The sequence below is a fragment of the Ambystoma mexicanum genome, chromosome 4q (assembly GCF_040938575.1).
Source record: "Ambystoma mexicanum isolate Mex_15411 chromosome 4q, UKY_AmexF1_1, whole genome shotgun sequence".
Classification (NCBI taxonomy): domain Eukaryota; kingdom Metazoa; phylum Chordata; class Amphibia; order Caudata; family Ambystomatidae; genus Ambystoma; species Ambystoma mexicanum.
In genome coordinates, this window is record NC_090928.1 from 325,826,884 (window position 1) to 325,847,047 (window position 20,164).

The 20,164-nt window shown below is 46.3% G+C and overlaps 1 protein-coding gene across 4 annotated transcripts in view; it reads left to right on the forward strand.

The window, feature by feature from the left end:
* Positions 1-20,164, forward strand: part of BIRC6 (baculoviral IAP repeat containing 6) — a 3,097,233-nt gene that overhangs the window by 3,005,775 nt on the left and 71,294 nt on the right. For all 4 annotated transcript variants that reach the window (XM_069607902.1, XM_069607904.1, XM_069607903.1 and 1 more), the window contains 2 exons: positions 142-359; positions 10,622-10,783. In XM_069607902.1, the coding sequence (XP_069464003.1) occupies positions 142-359; positions 10,622-10,783 (380 nt within the window). The remainder of the gene's footprint in view (positions 1-141; positions 360-10,621; positions 10,784-20,164) is intronic.

Here is a 20,164-nt window from a genome sequence, read left to right on the forward strand (position 1 = left end):
TCAATAACACTTGTCATTTCAGTAGTAACCAGTTTATACTTCATGCAGGCATGTGTCGTCTTAATATATGGAATCTTGATGTGTGTGTTTATCTCATCACTATCCGTGATTCTCACTGAGTTTCTTTTCTTCACACACTAGATACGTTTGAAATGGTTTCTGAAGATGACGATGGAAAATTGGCCTTTAAAATAAATTACCACTACATGTCTCAGGTGAAAAATGCAAGTGATGCAAATAGTGCAGCCAGAGCACGGCGACTAGCTCAAGAAGCTGTAACGCTTTCCACATCACTGCCCTTGTCATCTTCATCTAGCGTATTTGTACGTTGTGATGAGGAGCGACTTGACATCATGAAGGTAAGGACAAAATTGTTGTATCTAATATTCCAGTGTGGCAGCCTTTTCTAATGCAAACCAAAAGAATACCACATCACAAACTCCACATGTTTGGCTATTATGTCTTCATTAATCATTGGATTATTTAATCCTCTCTTTGCTTGGTTGCCAAGAAATTAGTTGTTCTGCTTCTTGGGCATCAAGTGGCTCTTAGTTGACATTCAAGGCTTCTTAACTGTAACAGACTTGTAACAATTTCTGACCACCGCTGAAGCTTAGATTGAGGCTTCATTCTTTTTAAGGATGTAATTTCTATGTTTGTCAAGCCATAATTGTGTGTCTAAATGTAGGCCTGTGGAATACATCAACTCTAATCGTCAATGTGCCCCGGCTTCGCCAAGAAAATGACATTTGGGGTGAGCATAAATAATAGGAAAACAATCTGTTTTCCTTAAATCATAGTCCTTAATGTTTTAAATGTATTATACTGCAAGGAACAGGGTTAAATTGTCATGGTCATGGTCTTGGTTTTTATACTGCAATACAATCAAACTTGCTTCAAGTAACCTTCATAAATACTTGTGCTGAGAGACTAGGTTTTTAACTGCAGTAACCGTGCAATGTTTGTGCTAACTGTATGGTTGAATTCCTATTAAATGGGAGGACAGGAAAATAATCTGTCTAAAAGAATGGAGTGGTTTAAGTGAGCCTTTTGAGTTTGAGCAATCAATATATTAACTCTTAAGTTTCATGCGAAAGGAAAGAAAGCAATTATCTCTGGTTATTGTAGGGTCAATTATAGTGTGGTCTTGCTCTGGCACAAACAATGTAGTTTCATCTTTTTTATGTTATATCAGAGAAAATGAAGTATTTGCTGGTTGGTGGAGAGGCATGTGTTCCAGTCAAGCTTTAACCTGGTGAAATAGTATTTTCCAAAGGATGCCTTCCTCCAACAGATTTCTTCTCTGATGAGAACCCCCAGCACAAGACTGGATAAGATGCCTTTTCAATAGGTATGGCCCAGTGGTCTTGTAGAGCATCCTTCTGCCAAAAATCTGGGCTCACTGCAAATTCCTTGGTGAAAAAAAGACCTATGTTTCTCCAGCATGGGGTCTGGCATGGATTCATATGCTCATGAATATTCCCCATCGTCAGGCTGGGAATCCTCGGTAAAGAAAAAATCGGTATCAGTTTCGTTTCTGATCTGTCTTTCTTAGTAGTAACCAATCACTGATCTCTGGGTCATACTGCTCCCAGCCAATGACTGCCCTCTCCCTAGGCCCCGCCTCTGGTAGCCATCCTCAGATTTTTACCGCACGTTCAAGTGTTGGGGAGTCCTCGTGCTTTAGCTCTCGAGTTTTTGCTGCGTTTTCGCGCTTTTTTTTCAGGAGATTCTCATTTTTTCGGTTTAATCGAGCCTCAAGCTCCACCGTTTCTACTTCCGATTACGGGGACCCATTTCGTAATCCTTCTACGCCCCTCAAGGGTGAAGTTTTCGTCGAGTTTACGCTTCTTGGAGGATTCCGGAAGATCTGCGGCCTACCTCAACGGACATGACCCGGGACAAGGGAAGCTCAACGCCCGGATCCAAGCTGTTCAGGTGCTGCCCTGGATGCGGATTACAAAATGTTTTCAAGGAGGACGAGCATTCGCAATGTCTCTACTGCCTTCATGGGGACAAGACGCACGTGGAGAAGGACTGTGCGTTCTGCAAGAACCTTTCGGAACGGACCAAACAAGATCGTCGTTCCCACCTCGCCGCCTGGCTGGAGAAGGGCACAGCAGGTGAGAAGGCGAAGAAAAAGTCTGAGCGGGCTTCTAAGTCCTGTGAGGGCGCCCCGGTGACAGGGGCCCAACAGAAGCAGCGGCCAAGAAGAAAGCAGCGGGTGCACCGGCTTTGACTTCCACTTCCCTGCCGGACAGCGATGGCAAGAAGTTGGACAGGGTGCCTCCAAGGGATCCAACGGTGGCTCTTCTACATACCGCCAGGCGGCCCGCTCCTCGTCCCAGGAGGCCTACAGAGGTCGCGGCAAGCAAGGGGAACCCCGCCGTCGTCGTCAAGGAAGCCAAGGCGGCAAGGCCTCCTCCAAGCAAGACTGAACCGGCCGTGGTATCGGGCCCCCACCGAAGCATCCCGGTGGGAGGCCGGCTGACGAAGTTCGTCGGCGTGTAGGAGTCCATCTCCACAGACCGTTGGGTGCTGGGCACCCTGGTCAACGGGCACTCGCTGGAATTCCAAAAGAAGTGTCCTCACATTCCTCCCGTGGCCAGGAAGGAGAATCACGTCCCTCAACTGCTGTTGGAGGTAAGGGCGATGCTCAAGAAAGGTGCCATCGAGCTCGTCCCCAGGAGGCTCCGGGGCTCCGGGAGTGTACGCAAGGTACTTTCTCGTCAGAAAGAAGACAGGCGGTTGGCGCCCCATCCTGGACCTGCGTCGGTTAAACAAATACATCAAGGCGCAGAAATTCAGGATGGTCACCCTCCAGCATGTGCTGGGCCAGCTGGAGGAGGGCGACTTCCTATAGTCGTTGGACCTGGAGGATGCTTACTTCCACATCCCCATTGTAAAAGGACACAAAGTTTCTCAGGTTCGTGGTTCAGGGACACCACTACCAATTCAGAGCCCTGCCATTCGGATTAAAGTCGGCACCCAGGTTATTCACCAAGTGCATGGCACCAGTGGCGGCGTGGCTGCGCCTGCAGGGGATCCACGTCTACCCCTACCTGGACGACTGGCTAAACCGGGCAAGGACAAGAGAACTCGCTGTCGAACACACAGCAAGGACCGTTCGACTGCTCACGGAACTGGGATTTGCCATCAACTACCCCAAATCCCACCTGGTTCCGTCGCAAGTAGCACTGTTTCTGGGAGCAAAGCTCGATACAGTGGGGCAATTGGCCTCCCCGTCGGAGGAGAGGACGAAGGCCATTCTGGGCAAGGTGTGGCGCCTGCTAGCCATGGACGTGGCCAGGGTGAGGTCCATCAATTCCCTCCTCGGGATGATATCCTCATGTATCTATATTGTACCCCTTTGCAGACTTCGGATGTGTACGCTACAGGAGTTCCTCGACGCCTGCTGGTTTCAGGCGACGGGCTGCTTCGAAGACAGGATCCCTCTCGACGAGGAGTTCCGTCAGGCGATCCTATGGTGGGGTACCCGTGCGCACCTCACTACAGGCACGAACTTTCAGACCCCGGCGGAGGGTTGGGGGGCCCACACCGGAGATCTCCACGCAAGAGGCCTTTGGCTCCCGGAGGAGAGGTCTCTCCACATCAACATTTTGGAGCTCCGAGCAGTGTTCTTGGCGCTCAAGTCGTTCCTTCTGTACCTCAAGGACAAAGTGGTGAGGATCTTCACCGACAACACCACCACGATGTTCTACATACGGAAACAGGGAGGCACCAGGTCCCCAGCCCTATCCAAGGAGGCCCAGGATCTGTGGCACTGGACCGTCGCCCAGGGGATGTTTCTGGTTCCCTTCCACTTGGCAGGAATAAAAAACACCATTGCTGACTCACTCAGCGGGGAGCTGCGCTCGTGCCAGGAGTGGGAACTACGTCAGTACCAGGTGGATCGGCTCTTTCGGCGATGGGGCAAACCCTGGATCGACCTTTTCGCGAAGGCAACAGACTCCAATTGCCAGAGATTCGCCAGCAGGTTCCCGCAGCCGAGGAGCATGGGCGAAGCTTTCTCCTTCCCTTGGGACAGCCTGTTTCTATACGCGTTCCCTCTGTTGCCGTTGCTGCTCCGCCTCATCAACCAGCTCAAGAAGTCCAGGTGCAGAATGATCCTCGTCGCACCGGCGTGACCGAGGCAGATCTGGTTCCCGGACCTTCTGGACATGTCAATGTCCCCACCAGTCAAGCTGCCGGCAAATGCGGATCTTCTCTCCAGAGAAGGAGGCGCCATTCTTCATCACGACCCAGAGTCGCTGAACTTGCAGGCCTGGCTCCTGCAGCACTAGACTTTGGAGGGTACGATATCCCGGCTGACTGCAGAGAGGTTCTTGCAAAAGCCAGGGCGTCCTCAACTCTCAAGTGTTACGGTCATAAGTGGAAGAGGTTCTCTGTCTGGTGCCATGCACAGAAGATTACCCTCTGCGGATTACGGCCCCTCAAGTACTGCCGTACCTACTGTCGCTGGCCAAAGCTGGACTGGCTCACGCCTCCATCAAAATACATCTGGCTGCCATCTCCCGATATACCAGGACTACCGGACGGGCATCCTTTTGGTCTCATCGCCTGGTGAAGGAATTTATGAAGGGACTATTCCGATCGTTCCCGCCGGTGAAGGCTTCTGCCCCGGCGTGGAAGCTTAATGTGGTGCTGACCAGGCTCACGGGGACCCCATTCAAGCCTATGCATTGGGCGCCTTTGAAGTTCCTGTCATGGAAGACAGCGTTCCTCGTGGCCATCACCTCCGCACGACGAGTGGGAGAGCCTCCATACTTGACTTTGCATGACACGACGGTGGTGCTGAGGACGCACCCCTCCTTCATGCCCAAGGTGCCGTCGGACTTCCACCTCAACGAGCCCTTGGTGTTACCAGTTTTCTTCCCATCGCCTTCGACGCGGCTGAGAGGACTTTGCACTCGCTGGATGTAGCTAGAGCGCTGAAGTTCTACGTGGACCGCACAAAGAGTTTTCGGAAGACGTCACAGCTGTTTGTGAACTTTGGGTCTATGAATCAAGGGAAGGCTTTCTCGAAGACTTCCATTTCCAGATGGCTCTCCGGCTGCATAATGCACTGTCACCGGTTGGCAAACCGACCTCTGCCCGGCCGTCCGAGATCCCATTCGACCAGAGCGATCGCTGCTGCCACAGCGTTCCTGTCTGGTGTGCCCCTGCTGGACATCTGCAGGGCTGCTACGTGGAGGTCGACGCACACCTTCACAAGATTCTACTGCGTCAATCGGGACTCCAGGGAGGAGTCCAGGGTCGGCCAAGCAGTGCTGCGCAACCTGTTCGCCTAAGGTGAGCCTGGTGAGGAGGTAAGAATTGCTTAATGTTGAGTTTTGGATGTAATGCTTAATGTTGAGCCTTTGCCACCTCCCGTGGTTGTGCATGTGTGTACTGCTATGTATTCTTTTATTCATGAGCATGTGAATCCATGCCAGACCCCATGCTGGAGAGGGAACAAGTTACTTACCTCGATTCACATGCCATCTCTCCCGCCTACCCCTCTGCGGCTCTTCACTTGGTCATACTGCCACTTTGCGTGCTACCAAATCTGAGGATGGCTGCCAGAGGCGGGGCTTAGGGAGAGGGCAGTCATTGGCTGGGGGCAGTATGACCCAGAGATCAGTGATTTAGTTACTACTAAGAAAGACAGATCAGAAACGAAACTGATACTGATTTTTTCTTTACCGAGGATTGCCAGCCTGACGACGGGGAATATTCATGAGCATGTGAATCCATGCCAGACCCATGCTGGAGAACAACAGTTACAGGTAAGTAACTTGTTCCTTCTGCCACCAGCTAGGTAGAGTTTATAAAAGCAAAGTTTGCCAGACCATTGCTTTTTACTAAAAAACTGCCAAGAAAATTATCTAATTCAGTGGCTAGAAATTGTCCTTGATCCACCAATGATATTAGAGTGGCCATTATGAAATCTAAGGGCTCGCGAGCTCCGGGGCCTGATGGCATTCCCCCTTGCCTTATGAAAGCTAATCCGGAATTGTGGCCCGATATATTTAAAATAAAGTTTGATGCCATCCATTTGACAGGAATTATTCCCAGTTCATGGCGCTCTGCCATAATTATCCCAGTATACAAGAAGGGAGCAATTGACGACCCGGCTAATTTTAGGCCGATAGCATTAATGGACGCCTCCGCAAAGATCTATTCTATTCTATTGTTATTATCCATCCAATCACATATTTCAGCAGTTTCCCTCCTGCCCAAATATCAAGTAGGCTTTCGTAAATACATTGGATGCCCTTTAAATGCTACTATAATTGCTAATTTATACCAGCACACAAAGTATTCTAACACAGGACCAATCTATATGGCAGCCCTTGATCTGACAGCAGCCTTCGATTCAGTTATTAGATCTTTACTATGGGAAATAAATGTTGAAGTACGGCTTCCCTGTAGATTTGGTTGCCATTATTGCATCCTTACATCAGCAGACAACCTATAGTGTATGACTGACGAGGGCAGGGGCTATTACTGATCCCATACCCACTGACATCGAGCTTAAACAGGGCTGTAATATGGCTGCAGTCCTGTTTAACCTTCATCTAGTAGATCTTGATGAAGGGTGGGATGAGGCAGTCATCTTTCCAGTCAAATTGGGTGGCTTACTACTCAACTGGCTAAGCTTTGCTGACAACCTATTATTCTTTGATCGCACTCCTTTCGGCCTACAGACCAAATTGGATTTATTTTACACTTCTGCTATAAAAAATAATCTGCAAGTAAATCCTACAAAGTCCTTTATTATTTCCTTCGTAGAAGGCAGGAGAAAGAGCGTAAAATTGGATTGGTGTTTAAATGGTATCTCTATTCCGAAGACTCTTTTAATGCGCTATTTAGGATACAATTTATCTACGACCTATTCAGTGGAGCGCTGGAAGAAAGTTTTGAATGATGAAGCCAAACCCCTCACTTCGCAGATGCAGATTATTTTTCGAAGACTTGGGAAATGTTATCTTATTCCGAACCTTAAATTTGACCTCCAAAAAATAGAACCCATTTTACTTTATTCCGTAGACATCTGTCGGTTATATAGAAGATTTTCTGGATGTTTTACAAGGGAGGCTGTGGAAAAAAGCGTTAGGATTGGCTTTATCTACCCCTAACATGATCATCTGCCATGAGTTGGGATTACTACCGTTGCCAGTTAAATGGCATTGGCGCCTTTTATCCAGCTATGCCAAAATGCTATCGCCACCGCATGCATCGCTATATGAAGATCTGGCTATTATGATCACTAGAGATTTTCCGCCTTCGATCTCGAAATTTAGAACTAAAATGGATGCTATATTGACCGGAACTATGATTTCCAAGGAAGACCTAATACTGGGCCTTCCTTCGTGTAAACTTAAATTCCAACGATATTACTGGTGTCTTCAGGTTGATAAAATTAATAAAAGCAAATCATTTTATGAATATGCTAAATTTACGCGCCAGTGGGGACAACGTACCAAGTACCTGGAGATTTTTCCCTGTTATGTATTTGAGATTTCGCTTGAACCAACTGCAAGCCAATGAAAAATTAATGATCTGGTTTCGTGCGAAAGATAAATTAAATTGTGGATAATGTAGATTTTGTGAAGGGGTGAATGTCTTGGACACACTTAAACATCTAACAGTCTACTGTTCATTCTTTGAATCTGCTAGAAGACCAATATTGGGTGTTTATCTATTCTCTGACTCGGGTTTGAGCAGAGAAAGCTTGTGGCAAAGATGCATGTGGGGAAGGAGCCAATCTTTGACTCTTGCTCTAACTACATTCATAAGGCTCCTAGAAGAAAAATCGTTAGACAAGAGACTAAAGTGTCATGATTTACATTGTATTGACAAAGACGAATTTTAGATCTCCAAACCCTTGATGTTTCAATTTGACAATCTGTCTGGCAATTTGATGAGTCTTATGTACTAAATACTTTTTATGAGGCATCTAATGATGATGATATAATGAGGATTTGCTTTGGTGATGAGTATTATTATGATGTGTGCTCTCTCCGTTCTTTTTTTTTGCTTTCAAACTTTAATTGATTTTATTTCGATATTATATGTATGTTGGTTTTATGTGGTAGCATAGACGAATGCTATGTTTTTATACATTTTGTATGATATTTATGTATTTGAAATTATGACATTGTAAAGGTATTTTTATATTTACCATATACAATAAATACATTTTAAAAAAAAGACTGATGCTGTTGGCCTTTTTACCTTCCATCCAGGGAAAGAATTTTGTGATAATGACAGTGGCCATGCGTTACCTCAACAAAAGAGGTGTTGTAGGGTAACCACCACTGTGAAAGGAGGTGATGTAGCTCTTGTTTTAGGTTCTACAAAACAGGATCTTTGGATCAGCTGTTCACTTATCCACGAAAGAGAATCCGATGGCGGACACTCTGATCAGGCAGAGCACTATCTCCCACAAGTGGGAGTTGGCTCGGTGGAAGTACTTCTTGAGATCTTCGTCCTCTGGTGAACCCCTCGGGTGTATTCTGTTTTCGTCCAGTACTACCGGGAAGTGAAACCTTTTCTGCTCCAGGTAATTTCCTCAACAAGCAGCTTTGGGGGACGCGTTTGTAGTTGTCTGAGAATTTCCACTCCTATACGCGTTCCCACCATCCCTCAAGTGGTGGTTGAAGTTTGGAGAATCCTTGATCCTGATTGCTCCGGTTTGGGCCAGGAGGACGTGGTAGCCCGACCGTCTGAACATGTCCATTTGCCCCCATTCCGTCCTCCGCCGACAGTGGATCTACTCTCACAGAGGGAGGCCATCTTCTTCACCCAGGAATCAAAAAGCTGTTCCTACACGCCTGGTTTCTAAAAGGCTAAAATATGACGATTGGACCTCCCGGAAGATGTTATGAGTATTGCTTTTGACTGGAAGACCAGCAACTATAGCCCTATACCACTGCTGTTGGATCAAGTTTTGCAGATGATGTAGATCTTTTCTCTTGCAATACACCTGCAGTGCTTTTCTTTTTACTGCACCTGGCCCATCAAGGGTTGCAGGTAGTTATCATTCAGGGATACTTGGCGTTATCGATAATCAAACGCACGCCAGAACAAGACTCTTACTTTGAGATGCCCATTGTAATATTACATTTTTAATAAACGCACCATTTGAACCGCTCCATTCCTGCCCTCTCAGGCTACTAATGTGATCTTCTTAGTGGCTATCACTTATGCCCACAGGCTTAGTTAGCATCAAGTGCTATCCTGCAAACCACTGTTTTCAATATTCTCCAATGAGAAGGTTGTTTTGAGGGTACATCCCTCCCTCCCTCCTTCATTCCTAAGGTGGTGTCTGAATTTCATCTATCTCACACTACCAGCTTCCTATCCCCCTCTTGACCCTTCTAAGGATGACGAGAGGTTACACAGACTTGACCCGAAAAGAGCTTTTAGTTTTTATATTTCAAAATTGTCAAACATAGACAGTCTGCTACCCGTTTGCCATGCTGGTCACGAACTTGGCAAAGCTGTGACCAAACAGACCTTTTCCAGATGGATTATCCTTTGCCTTTTGGAATGCTACTCTATTGCTCGGAAGGAAGTCCCTATACATTTAAGAGCCCATTCAACCATGGGAGTGGCAACTACTTCGGCTCTGCAAAGAGGTGTACCAGTGCAGGACATTTGCATTGCTGCAACATGGTCTTCCCTCCATACTTTTTTCAAAACACTATTGCTTAGATACCCTGTGTGATCAAGATGCTCGATTTGGAAGAGCGGTTCTGCACAACATTGTGTGCTAACTAAATAATCACAAGAATCTGCTTCCTCCACCTCAGTCTTAAAAACGGCTATGGGAGTCTAAGATGAGGAATCAGTGGGAGGACACAATCCATTAAAGTACAAATGACTTACCCAGGCAATGTTCTTTTCGATGGATGTTCCTCCCACTGATTTCTCATCTTTGTACCAGCCTACCCTTCTCACTAGGAGCAAATTCTAATTTCTTCTCTCTTTCAACACCCATACAGGGTTACATTACCCTTCTCAAGAGAGCTGAGCACAGGGAGTGGAAAGACTAAACTAGGAACTGAGGTTGCTGGGCACAGTGCATACTTTTTATACCATCATCGATGTCAAGTATGTGTGGATGGTAACTGTCAAGGGACACCAACAGCGATGCCACACAACACCCCACTGCTGTTGAACATGTCTTCCAAAACTGCAAAGCAGGATACAAATATATCTAAGATGAGGAACTTCATCAGAAACCACATTATCCGGGGTAAGTAATTTTGTTTTTAACAAGTTCCTAAGGAGGTGCCTTGGCGCAGATCTTTTAGGACCTATGGTCCCTGAATGGTTGCTGTCACTGCACCTTCAGAACATTTATTTCTGTATGCGTATCCATTCGAAGCACAGGAAGGTACCTGAATGGGGACGACAATAGCATGTTTGAAAGGGACAGGAAAGAATGAAGTATGTCTACTAAAGTATCTACTTAGACCAACCATTGTAGTCTGTGTTCTTGCCCGTTGGGCTTAGGCAGTGATAAATTGGGGAATCCGTTTCCACACATCAAGAAGGTAATACATATGGCCAAAGGAATTGTACTCTAACACATTTTTTCTCTTAATAGGTTTTGATTACTGGCCCTGCTGACACTCCTTATGCCAATGGCTGCTTTGAATTTGATATATATTTCCCTCAAGACTATCCTAATTCACCTCCGCTTGTGAATTTGGAGACAACTGGTGGACACAGCGTGAGGTTCAATCCAAACCTTTATAATGATGGCAAGGTAATATGCGTTGAACTTGTGAATATGTGAACTTGACGAGTAGGGACGTGATAAGTCTTCCGTTTTGCCCAGAAATTTACTGGCAGGCACTCTGGGCTTTCTGGAACTTGCATGCCTGATTGAGATGCCAAGTTAATGTGCATATAAATTGCTACACACCATGAGTTATTACACCAAAATTATGTTTACATTAAATCTGAACACAATATCCAATGTAGGCATTTCCAGTGGTGTTCTATAATATGTGCACAGAAATTAGTCTCTAGCAAGAGTTAATATTTCGAATTATAGAAGTATATATGTCATAATGTTACACCCACCACAACACACCTTTCGTGAAACGAAAGAGACCCAGGCACAAAAATTGAAACTCTTCAGATTGTCTCACCATGCTTAAGAGAAACCACAGCAATGCATTTAAAACAACCCTGCTAAGGGTGCCTTTTCTGAAGATCTCAAAGTTGAGCTATAGTGGTTTGGATTCTAAACGCCCTCTCGAGTTTTGTGTTAAAAATGAAATCTGTGGAAACATTTCCTGGGCAAGGTGCTTTTGTTGTGGCTGAGGTACTAGAGAAGGTAGAATGATGGTAAGTTGAAGTGTTCATTAGTACATGACAGTGACAAAGAGCACACTAGGAGCATAGTTTAAAGGCTCTGGATTTCCATTGTACGCCTGCCTGTGCGGGAATGTCACTTGGCTATAATGATCTATACTTTCATTTAAAAAAAAGTTGTTACTATACGAAAGATGCAGGAGCTGTCAGGGGGGGCGGGGGTATTGTCAGATGCAATATAGATAGATGCTTGGTCCGTCCCAGTATGCATGCCAGTCCCAGTATCGTGGTATAACATACATGCTCAAGACATGCTATATGTATTTTTTTCCTCTTCTCTCTGTTCAATAGTACGACTCTAATGAATGTGACCCCTTTCTATGCTTTGTCTGTTAGTAGGGATATGATTATGGAATTCAGTTTACCTCCATTTTGGCTTAGTTTATTCCACTCGCGTATAATAAAAACAAAACTGATTGAGAGATGGTAAAATTATCCAATGGGTTGAATTTAAGATTTGATACATATCATAATTTACATTTGCTTCAGCCTAATATAAAGTAAAGTTCAGATGCATGTTTACCATACATGTTCTCTTAAGGGCCGCCTAATTAAATATTTTATGGGTTAGCGTGCAAAATAAAATTATTTAAAGCACAAAATAATTATAATTCTGTATGTCCTCTCTGTGGCATAATCCTAGCATTCCCATCTGGTTGCCGTGATACTGATATCAACTCAGATGTCAGCTGACATGGCTACCCCTTAAACTCTGCAAGTGATCCAATTTTTGTCCGGTTCAAATATGATCGCCATGTCTGGCGATGCATTGGACCAATAGCCCACCACCTCCAATGACCCCCCCCCCCCCAACAAATTAACACCTTTTCTTGACAGTCACACAATATCTTTGTGCTTTAATTTGTGGGTCTGCCACCACAAACAGGTTACCCCCGATATTGATGGACTTCCTGGGAGTTTAGCCTACCTGTCAAGTATTCCCTACTGTTGGGGCATGTTTGCATAGTTTTGGGGTTGCACAGTTAAAACAGATGGACCATTTTCAATAACTGTGTCAGCAGCTCACTGACTGCCAGTGTGAGTACACTGACGAGGTGAATGGACCGTGGTTAGGGTGCGAATACCAAACATGCATGCAGGGATTGCTATCATGAACTGCAAACACATCATTTAATTATTGGCCATTGTGTCATCCACAATTGTGTTGGAGGGCACTGTCCTCTAACCCACATTTTTAAGATTTTGCAATTTTAAAGCATATCTGGCCAGTGGTTTCGGTCTCTTCCCCAGCCAATTTTAGAAGAGATATTTGTTCGCCCTCGGCAGAACTGGCTAAATACTCTGACAGTCTCCTGCATAGCAGTGGGAGCTGGCAGTGTGGTGGATCCAGGGTCCTTTGAACTCCTTTGCCTTATGCATCAGGAAGGCGGCCTTAGAGGCATTTCACAGAGGATCCCGTTGGGCACCACACTAGGGCTCTGCACCCTGGCAGGAGCATGTCCTGTGACCCACAGTGCATCTCCCACAATCCCCCCTGGTCGGTATTCTTGTTCAACCGTTTGACGAGACTAAGTACTTGGATCAGCGGTACCTTAGGGAAGTGTTCCCCTTTGGAGAAAGACCAAGATACCGACAAATCCATCCATAGGATGAAGTGGTGGTTGCCCTTTTATGGATAACACCATCATCCACGGTGGAGATGTAGGAAGTGCAAAAAGTACATATGTTAATAAAAAAGATCATTTGAGTTCCCTAAAATACGCAGACCTGAATCCAGATACTGAGAAATGTGAATCTGCACAGAGAAACTAGCACAAGCCAGTCCAGACCTAAGCGGTGAGGTGAACTTAAGGCCCTTAATCAGTAACACGTCATGCAAAGGCTGGGATGCAGAATAACTCTTCAATCAAAAAATAAGACTGCTTCAGGAAGTTGGCAAAGTCTCATCCGACTGTTTTAATATCAGTTGTCTAAAACAGAGTTACAATGTACATCAATGGACTTCCAATCGTGTTCTCAATGCATTTCATATAAAATGACACTTAAGTACTAAAATGTCATCATAAGTGACGTCATACTGCGTGGCAAATAAGAAAAACCTACGAGGGATCTGGATTGGATTAAGGGGAACATCCAAGTATAGCTTCTATACTGGGGTGGCTTGTGATGGGACATCTACTATCAGGTGGACAACTTAAGCCTGCCTCTATTGCAAGTCAACCTCAACACTTATTAAGTACACAGAATACTATTGGTTCTTAAACTATAAGGCCATTGTCATATGGCCCTCTACAATTGGTTGGCAGGCTTGTGCTTGTCTGGAATATTCGGCTCACTAGCAGCACATAAGCTCATACCCAGGTGCCGGGAGGTGGACATGACTTTCGCTTTGAACTTGGCCTTGCAGTAGATGCTCTTTTCTTGGGAATAAAGGGGAGTATGGGTACACGCTTATCACAGTTCTGGTATGCATGCCCAACTCCCATTTCCATCCTTGGCTCACGTGACAGGAGACCGCAATTCGGCCCATTTTATAACATTTAGTTGTCTTGAATTCATAAACTTGGCACTCATGGTGTTCCTTCCTTGCACCTCGATGAGGGATAATTCAGCTTCTCACGTTCACTGTTCTTTAAGGATAACCAGTTCTTGGCTGCCTTTAGTCTTCACACCAGGCTAGACAGTCCGTCTCACTTCAAGTCCGCAATCTTCAGCTAATTCTTTGCTGCTACACGCGCAGCTCTTGATTTTTTTTTTCCTCTGTGGGTTTGAACTTAATAGAATTGTGACACCAATGTCCAGTTTTAACATGTATACAATGGCGGCTTCGCATGCAATCTATTCACTACATATAGCCAACTTCTGTGATCACTTGGTCTACTTGCATTGCTGCATCTGTACATTCATTGAACGACTTGTATTTTCTGCAGTGCGTCACACACACACATGCAGTCTTCTCTTCGCATAGGAACATTTACTCGATTCCTTATTTCATCATCAGCTTTCATAAGGTCCATACATTTCTTCCTTTTTATCTTAGTGTGTCACTCTCACTTCTTGTGACGTCACCAGCTTATTTCTCCTTTTTTCCTATTCCTCTGGGACCTCTTCCAAGAGACTGTCATCCCTTCGGCCATACATCTGGTATGGTTTCATTAATGGATACCTTTTCTCGAACACTTGTCTCTGTATGGTCACAACTGCTGGTTTCAAACAAGGTGCAGGTTCAGGCTTCCAACATATAGTAGGGGGGCGGGACTTCCTGCAGAGGCATTCGCTGCTCCTCTACGGAGGGGTACAACAGAGGCAACGGCAGGAAGTTGTATTTAAAATGGATCCCCAACGCTCCACCCAAATCCACGTATAGCAGACACGAAAAAGGAGGTCGGCCAGGGAATAAAATGAAAGATGGCTGCCCTGCTGAATGTAACCTCTCCCAACAAACGTTGCCCCCGGACCAAGCCAAGGCAGGAAAATGGGGCAGCCAATCCTAAATGAGCCCACCTGTATCTTCCCCCACGCAGTTGCATCCTATTAACCTGCAAGCCCACCTAGGTTGAGGGAATGGACCAGGAGACTGTAATAGAAGCTCTCAGACTCAGTCAAAGGTGTGCGTCTGAAAGCAGGGCAGGCGGCTTGTTGGCAGAATAACAGAAGGAGCAATTTGGAAGTTGGAGGAGGATATTGGAAGAGTGTGTAGCCCTGGGAAGTCCTTAGAGAGAAAGGGGAGGTTCGAGAGTAGGATGAGGGAGTCTGTTAGAGAAGGTGATTGTATTGAGGAGGAGGTTGGTTTGTATTTATTGAAAGAAGAGACCACCGATATAGGCAGGGAGGTGGGCAATTTGATAAGCGGTCAGTGAATACTTCAAGGAAGGTAGAAGCAATATTGGACGAGGGTATATAACTTGAGGAGAAAGTCAGGAGGTTGTGGATTATCGGTTAGGAAGGAGGTGGTAGAACCACTATAGAAGAAGGGAGGTGGTGAAGTATTGCCCATTGGCAGGAGAAGATAATACCACAGGAGGTGGCACATCAGTGGAAGGATTATGAGTTAACAACCAGGAACGGAAAGAAAATTCTAAGTAGGTGGAATAGAGGGATCGGGCTGAGAGGAATCCTAGATTTGAAGGGCAGGATCCTTGGGCCATGGAGGTATGGGCCTGTGGCGAGATGGTGAGGAGGGAGGGCCAGTGCAGATGCTAGGGACCTTGCCAAGAGGATGGGACCCGAGGCCACATGCCTGGTAGCCAGTCTTCCACACTCTGTCCCAAAGACCTTAACTAATGGCTGGCAGCCCAGCAATCCTCTACCATCGTAACCACAGATATGCAGCAGTGTCCTCACCCAGACAGTTAAACGAATCAGATTTACAACACCTGGGGCTACCCAGGAACTGGGTTGGTCCCCTCGTGTTTTCAATGTAGAGAATGACTGAGAAAGGGGCTCGGGACCTCCCCAAGTAAACCAGCATTTAGGGACTGTAGAGCGAGAGGCAGCACAGGAATCTTTTCAAATGTTCATCCTTGAAAGATCTGGAACATTGTGTCTTCCTAGGGATGGTAACATTTGTGTTGGAGGCTGGAGTATAAGTGAAGTATTTTTTTTTGTCTTAATTAAAAGACATCTAACCTGTAGAAAAAGGTTCTGTCATGTATTTCCAGTGGCAGTCACAACATCTGGCACAGCCCTTGCATGCTAAGGATGGGCAAGTGTTCCTTTTTGTGAACCTCCATGTTTACTCTCTCAACCTCTGGTCTAATGCCCCAGTGATCTCACTTCCTTTTTTCTCCTTTTTTTCAAATCTTTTATTTTTGTATTCAATTTCTAAATACAAATAATTTCAGTATAATTTGATTTTCGTGATTTTAATGGCTAAAATTCTAAAGTATATAGATGCATGTGCATTTCCAGTGCCTTGCATCAAGAGCATGGCACATCTCATCCTATATGCAATAGAGCGAGCATGTGCCATTTAGTAGAGAAGTGACACACAGGTCTATGACAACCACACTATATGGATACAAATATTTAAATCCTGCATCAAATATGAAAGAATGCACATAATCTACAATATCCTAATCGAGGCTCACGGTATCCAATACAGCCTGTAATTCATGGTGGGCAATTGTCTTGAGGAATCAACATGTCATTCAACAGCATCCGCCATTGGATCAAATAGTCCAATTCCCTGTTCACTCTGCAACTTTATTTCATGCTCTATTGTGGCCCAAACATTAATTTCATTTTTCTAATCTGACCTGCCTGGAGGTAGAGGTGCCATCCATTTGAGTGCTTTAGCCAGTTTTACCAGAAGACGACCAACAGTGATACATTTTTATCTCACTTTTTCCTTTTTGGTTTGTGGCGTTCTTCCAAACAAACTTCTATTTCAGGCCTTGTCATAATCAGTTACACTTCCCAACTCTCAAAACACTTTTCTCCAAAAAGCTCATTTATGGGCACTGCCACATCCTATATATTGAGGAGGACGCAGAATGCTGAAGTTTGTGACGGGTGTCTTTCTTGTTTAGAAGGATCCAATGTATGTAGTAATTGTGGAATCATGTTTGTTCTATGTAACATGTTGACTTGTAGCTGTTTAAAAATGGCATTGCGGACCACTTTTAGGCACGTAAGAATGCTTTCTACTATTCCATAAGTGACTGTTCCCTGTCCAGATCCACCCTTCACTTATGCTGTATCTTGAGGCCTGAATGGGGGACTACTGCATGCATTGTAATGTAGTAATCGGTTGGTTACCAGTTCCCTGGTCTAATATTACTGCACATGTGTCCCTCCCTAAAGCATGGCCAACTAATCCTTGCAGCTCCGTTTAATCTGGCAAATGATAGGAAATGGGACTGAAGAATGTTCTAGTGAGCAGTCAATTGAACAAATGTCTGAAGTTTCCCAAATAGGGTAAAGGTCAGTACAGTGCTCACAACCTGCAGCCCTCCAGCATCTTAATCTGTTGGAGGGGTTTGTTTTAACAAATTGCAGCAATGACCAAACCGAGCGAAGCTTTGCATACAGGTAGCTCCTATTAAGCTTTTTATGAGTCCTTGCTTTAAGTACTTCTGCTAAATCGATCAAATAATGCTTCCTGTTTGACGTTCTTTGTCCTAGTTCTGTGAACACTTAAATTCCATGGATCCAAGGTTCCTCCTAGCAACCAAGATTTTATAATAGCAGGCATGGAGAGCCATTTCACAACATATTAAAGCTGCACAACTAGGAATCCAAAATCAGAAAATTCAACTCTATCCTCCTTCATTGGTTTACAAAACTCTGCAATACCAGACGTCTTCTGGGCCCCCATACCAACCTAATGTGAAGTGCATCTCTGTCTTTGAATATTTTAGGAGGGCTGTACGCTAAAGATTCGACAGACATGTAGCCGTTTAGGTGAAACCACCGTACTCCTACGTCCCGTCCCCCCATCCATGTGGGCATCCCCCAACATGGGAACGGTACGGGAAGCTTTGGCGGCGACAAATTGAGCTATCCTTTTAAATATAGACCAGAGCACGGGGTGTGCGCCCCAGGCGTTATAATGCCCCCGAGACACCACCCTCCGGCACCTCACCTTTCTGCATGGATGGGGTCGGACCTGGCAGCTAGGCGCAGAGACTTTTGAACTTCAGCACGCTCCCCGTTTTAAAAAATCATCTTCACCTCCCTTCGGTGCCTTGGCTCCCTGGGTGCATGTTGGATGCAGGAGGCTTCACGAGATGCGCATCCTGCGATCGCTCGTACCCCCATACGCTCTGTCTTGGCGCATGCACGGTTTACAGCGCTCTCTGTCACCGGGCCTTGAAGGATCGCCTTCCACGCTTCTTCTCCAGGTCATTTTAGGGAGTTAGTCTACAGGACCCCACGTCTTGACAAGGTAGACCCTTTGTTTAGTATGGCTCATCGGCACAGAGAATCCTTCCTGGGGGTTTCCACAAGAAAAAGGTACCTTGGATTCTGGTTCTGGCAGAACTGAGGCCGTTAAGGCTACTGCCTCCCAAGCCGAGGGGCATGGGAGCTCTACCGGGTGGTCCATGGAGGAGTGATCAAGTTGTCCTCTTCGGCCCCAATTGGCAAGGGATCATCGAGTTCTACCTCCAAGAGTCCATATTACAATCCAACACAACTACCAGTGCTGTAGCTGATGGCCCGCCCAGCCTCCCAGATCCACCTCTGAGGTCATGGTACAGGGCGATTCGACTACCGGCCAGGAGGCCAATCGCTCTGAGCCTACCAGAGCATTCTCAGAGGTCAACCCTTCTGATTCTAATTCAGGTTTGAGGGCCAAGGAGTGTCCTTATATGTCTGATCTGGCACGGGGCCTTCGGGTTCTCCCTTCCAGGTCGTGGCACAAGGCCGCAAAATGGCAGACAGGCACGTGGCTGAACCTATCAGGTTGTTGGCCATCTTGGATTTGAAATCGGGCCTCCTCGGTCCTTCGCCCACAGAATGGGCCATGCAAGAAGGTTCAAGTCTCCCATCGTGAAGTGGCGGCAGACTTTAGGGTACAAACGGTTGGTCTCTGCAGGGTTGCATCTACCCCTCGTAGCCTTCTAGCCACACCCCCACAGGCGCCTGCGTGCTTCAATCAGGAAAGCAGACCCAGCGGCAAGAGGGCCGCGCCTTTCGAAATCATCCCACTGGTCGTGCCTCTGAGGTCTTCGCCTCTGGGCCCTCCTCCAGTGCTTCCGGTACCACTGCCCCTTCCTTCTCCCGTCCAGGCCCTGCCGGTGCTTCGAACCCCTCTGCCGCTTCCTGTACCACCAACGCCGCCTCTGGAGCAGCCAGTTGATCCACAGCTATCTTCAGGTCCAGATCAGGGGCGACCCCTCTGGCTCCAGTGTCTTAGAACCCAGACTCCCCTGCGTCTGAAAAAGTGGGATCAGGGTGCGATGACGACCAAGATGATGAACCCTCGGCATCTGTAAAGGCTTTTCAGGACTGTCTTCAGGGCTTTGCGTAGTTCTTGTGCTAGTAGAGGTTTTGGCAAGGCTCGCAACAAGCTGCTCGGCATTCCACTCCAGAAGGATGTCGTACAGGTGGCTAGAAAGGTCTAGGAAAAGCCCATGGCCAACGCCCAGATGAACAAGAAATTGGACTTTCAGATGGGGAGCCAGTCCTCCTGGCCTCCCACCCTCAGCTACTCTCTTCAGTGGTGGCAGCGGCCTCCTTGTATTATAAACCTTTGTCTTGATCGTCCTCTGCAGGGGCCACCACCAGTTGTCTGTCGAAAGAGGACCAAGCCCTTGAGTCTTTCGGCAAACGTTGCTACGTCATCTTGGGCTGGATTTGCAGCAGGCGAACGCTGATGCCCTCCTAGCCACAGCAAACTGGAAGCTCATGATAGTGGGGTAGCCAATGGCCCTAACAGGGAAGAGGGGCAGGTGTGGGGGAAGGTCATTAACAAAGGCTCTTTAGCTAGGAGAGAAAAAAACATCAACCCTAACATCGAAGAGGGTGATCTATTGAGAATTGGGCAAGATCGCCCGCAAACTAAACAAACTAAGATGACAGCCTTTGGAAAAATAACTAGCACCAAACATGCCAGAACATCTATAGGCACGCATCAAATTAAGCTTCACCCCACTGCCCAAGTAATGGCCCGGTAGCATATTCCAACATTCCCTCTTTTAATGGGCCAATTGCCATGGTTGAGAGCGGGAATGGTTCTACTCTTAATAATATGGGGGAAAGCCCCTTAGACACGCAGACTTCTAAAATCCAGGACTCTCAAGGAAATGCATTGGCAAAACCTTTTGTGGATAACACAAAGATGCAATCTATTTCGGGACAG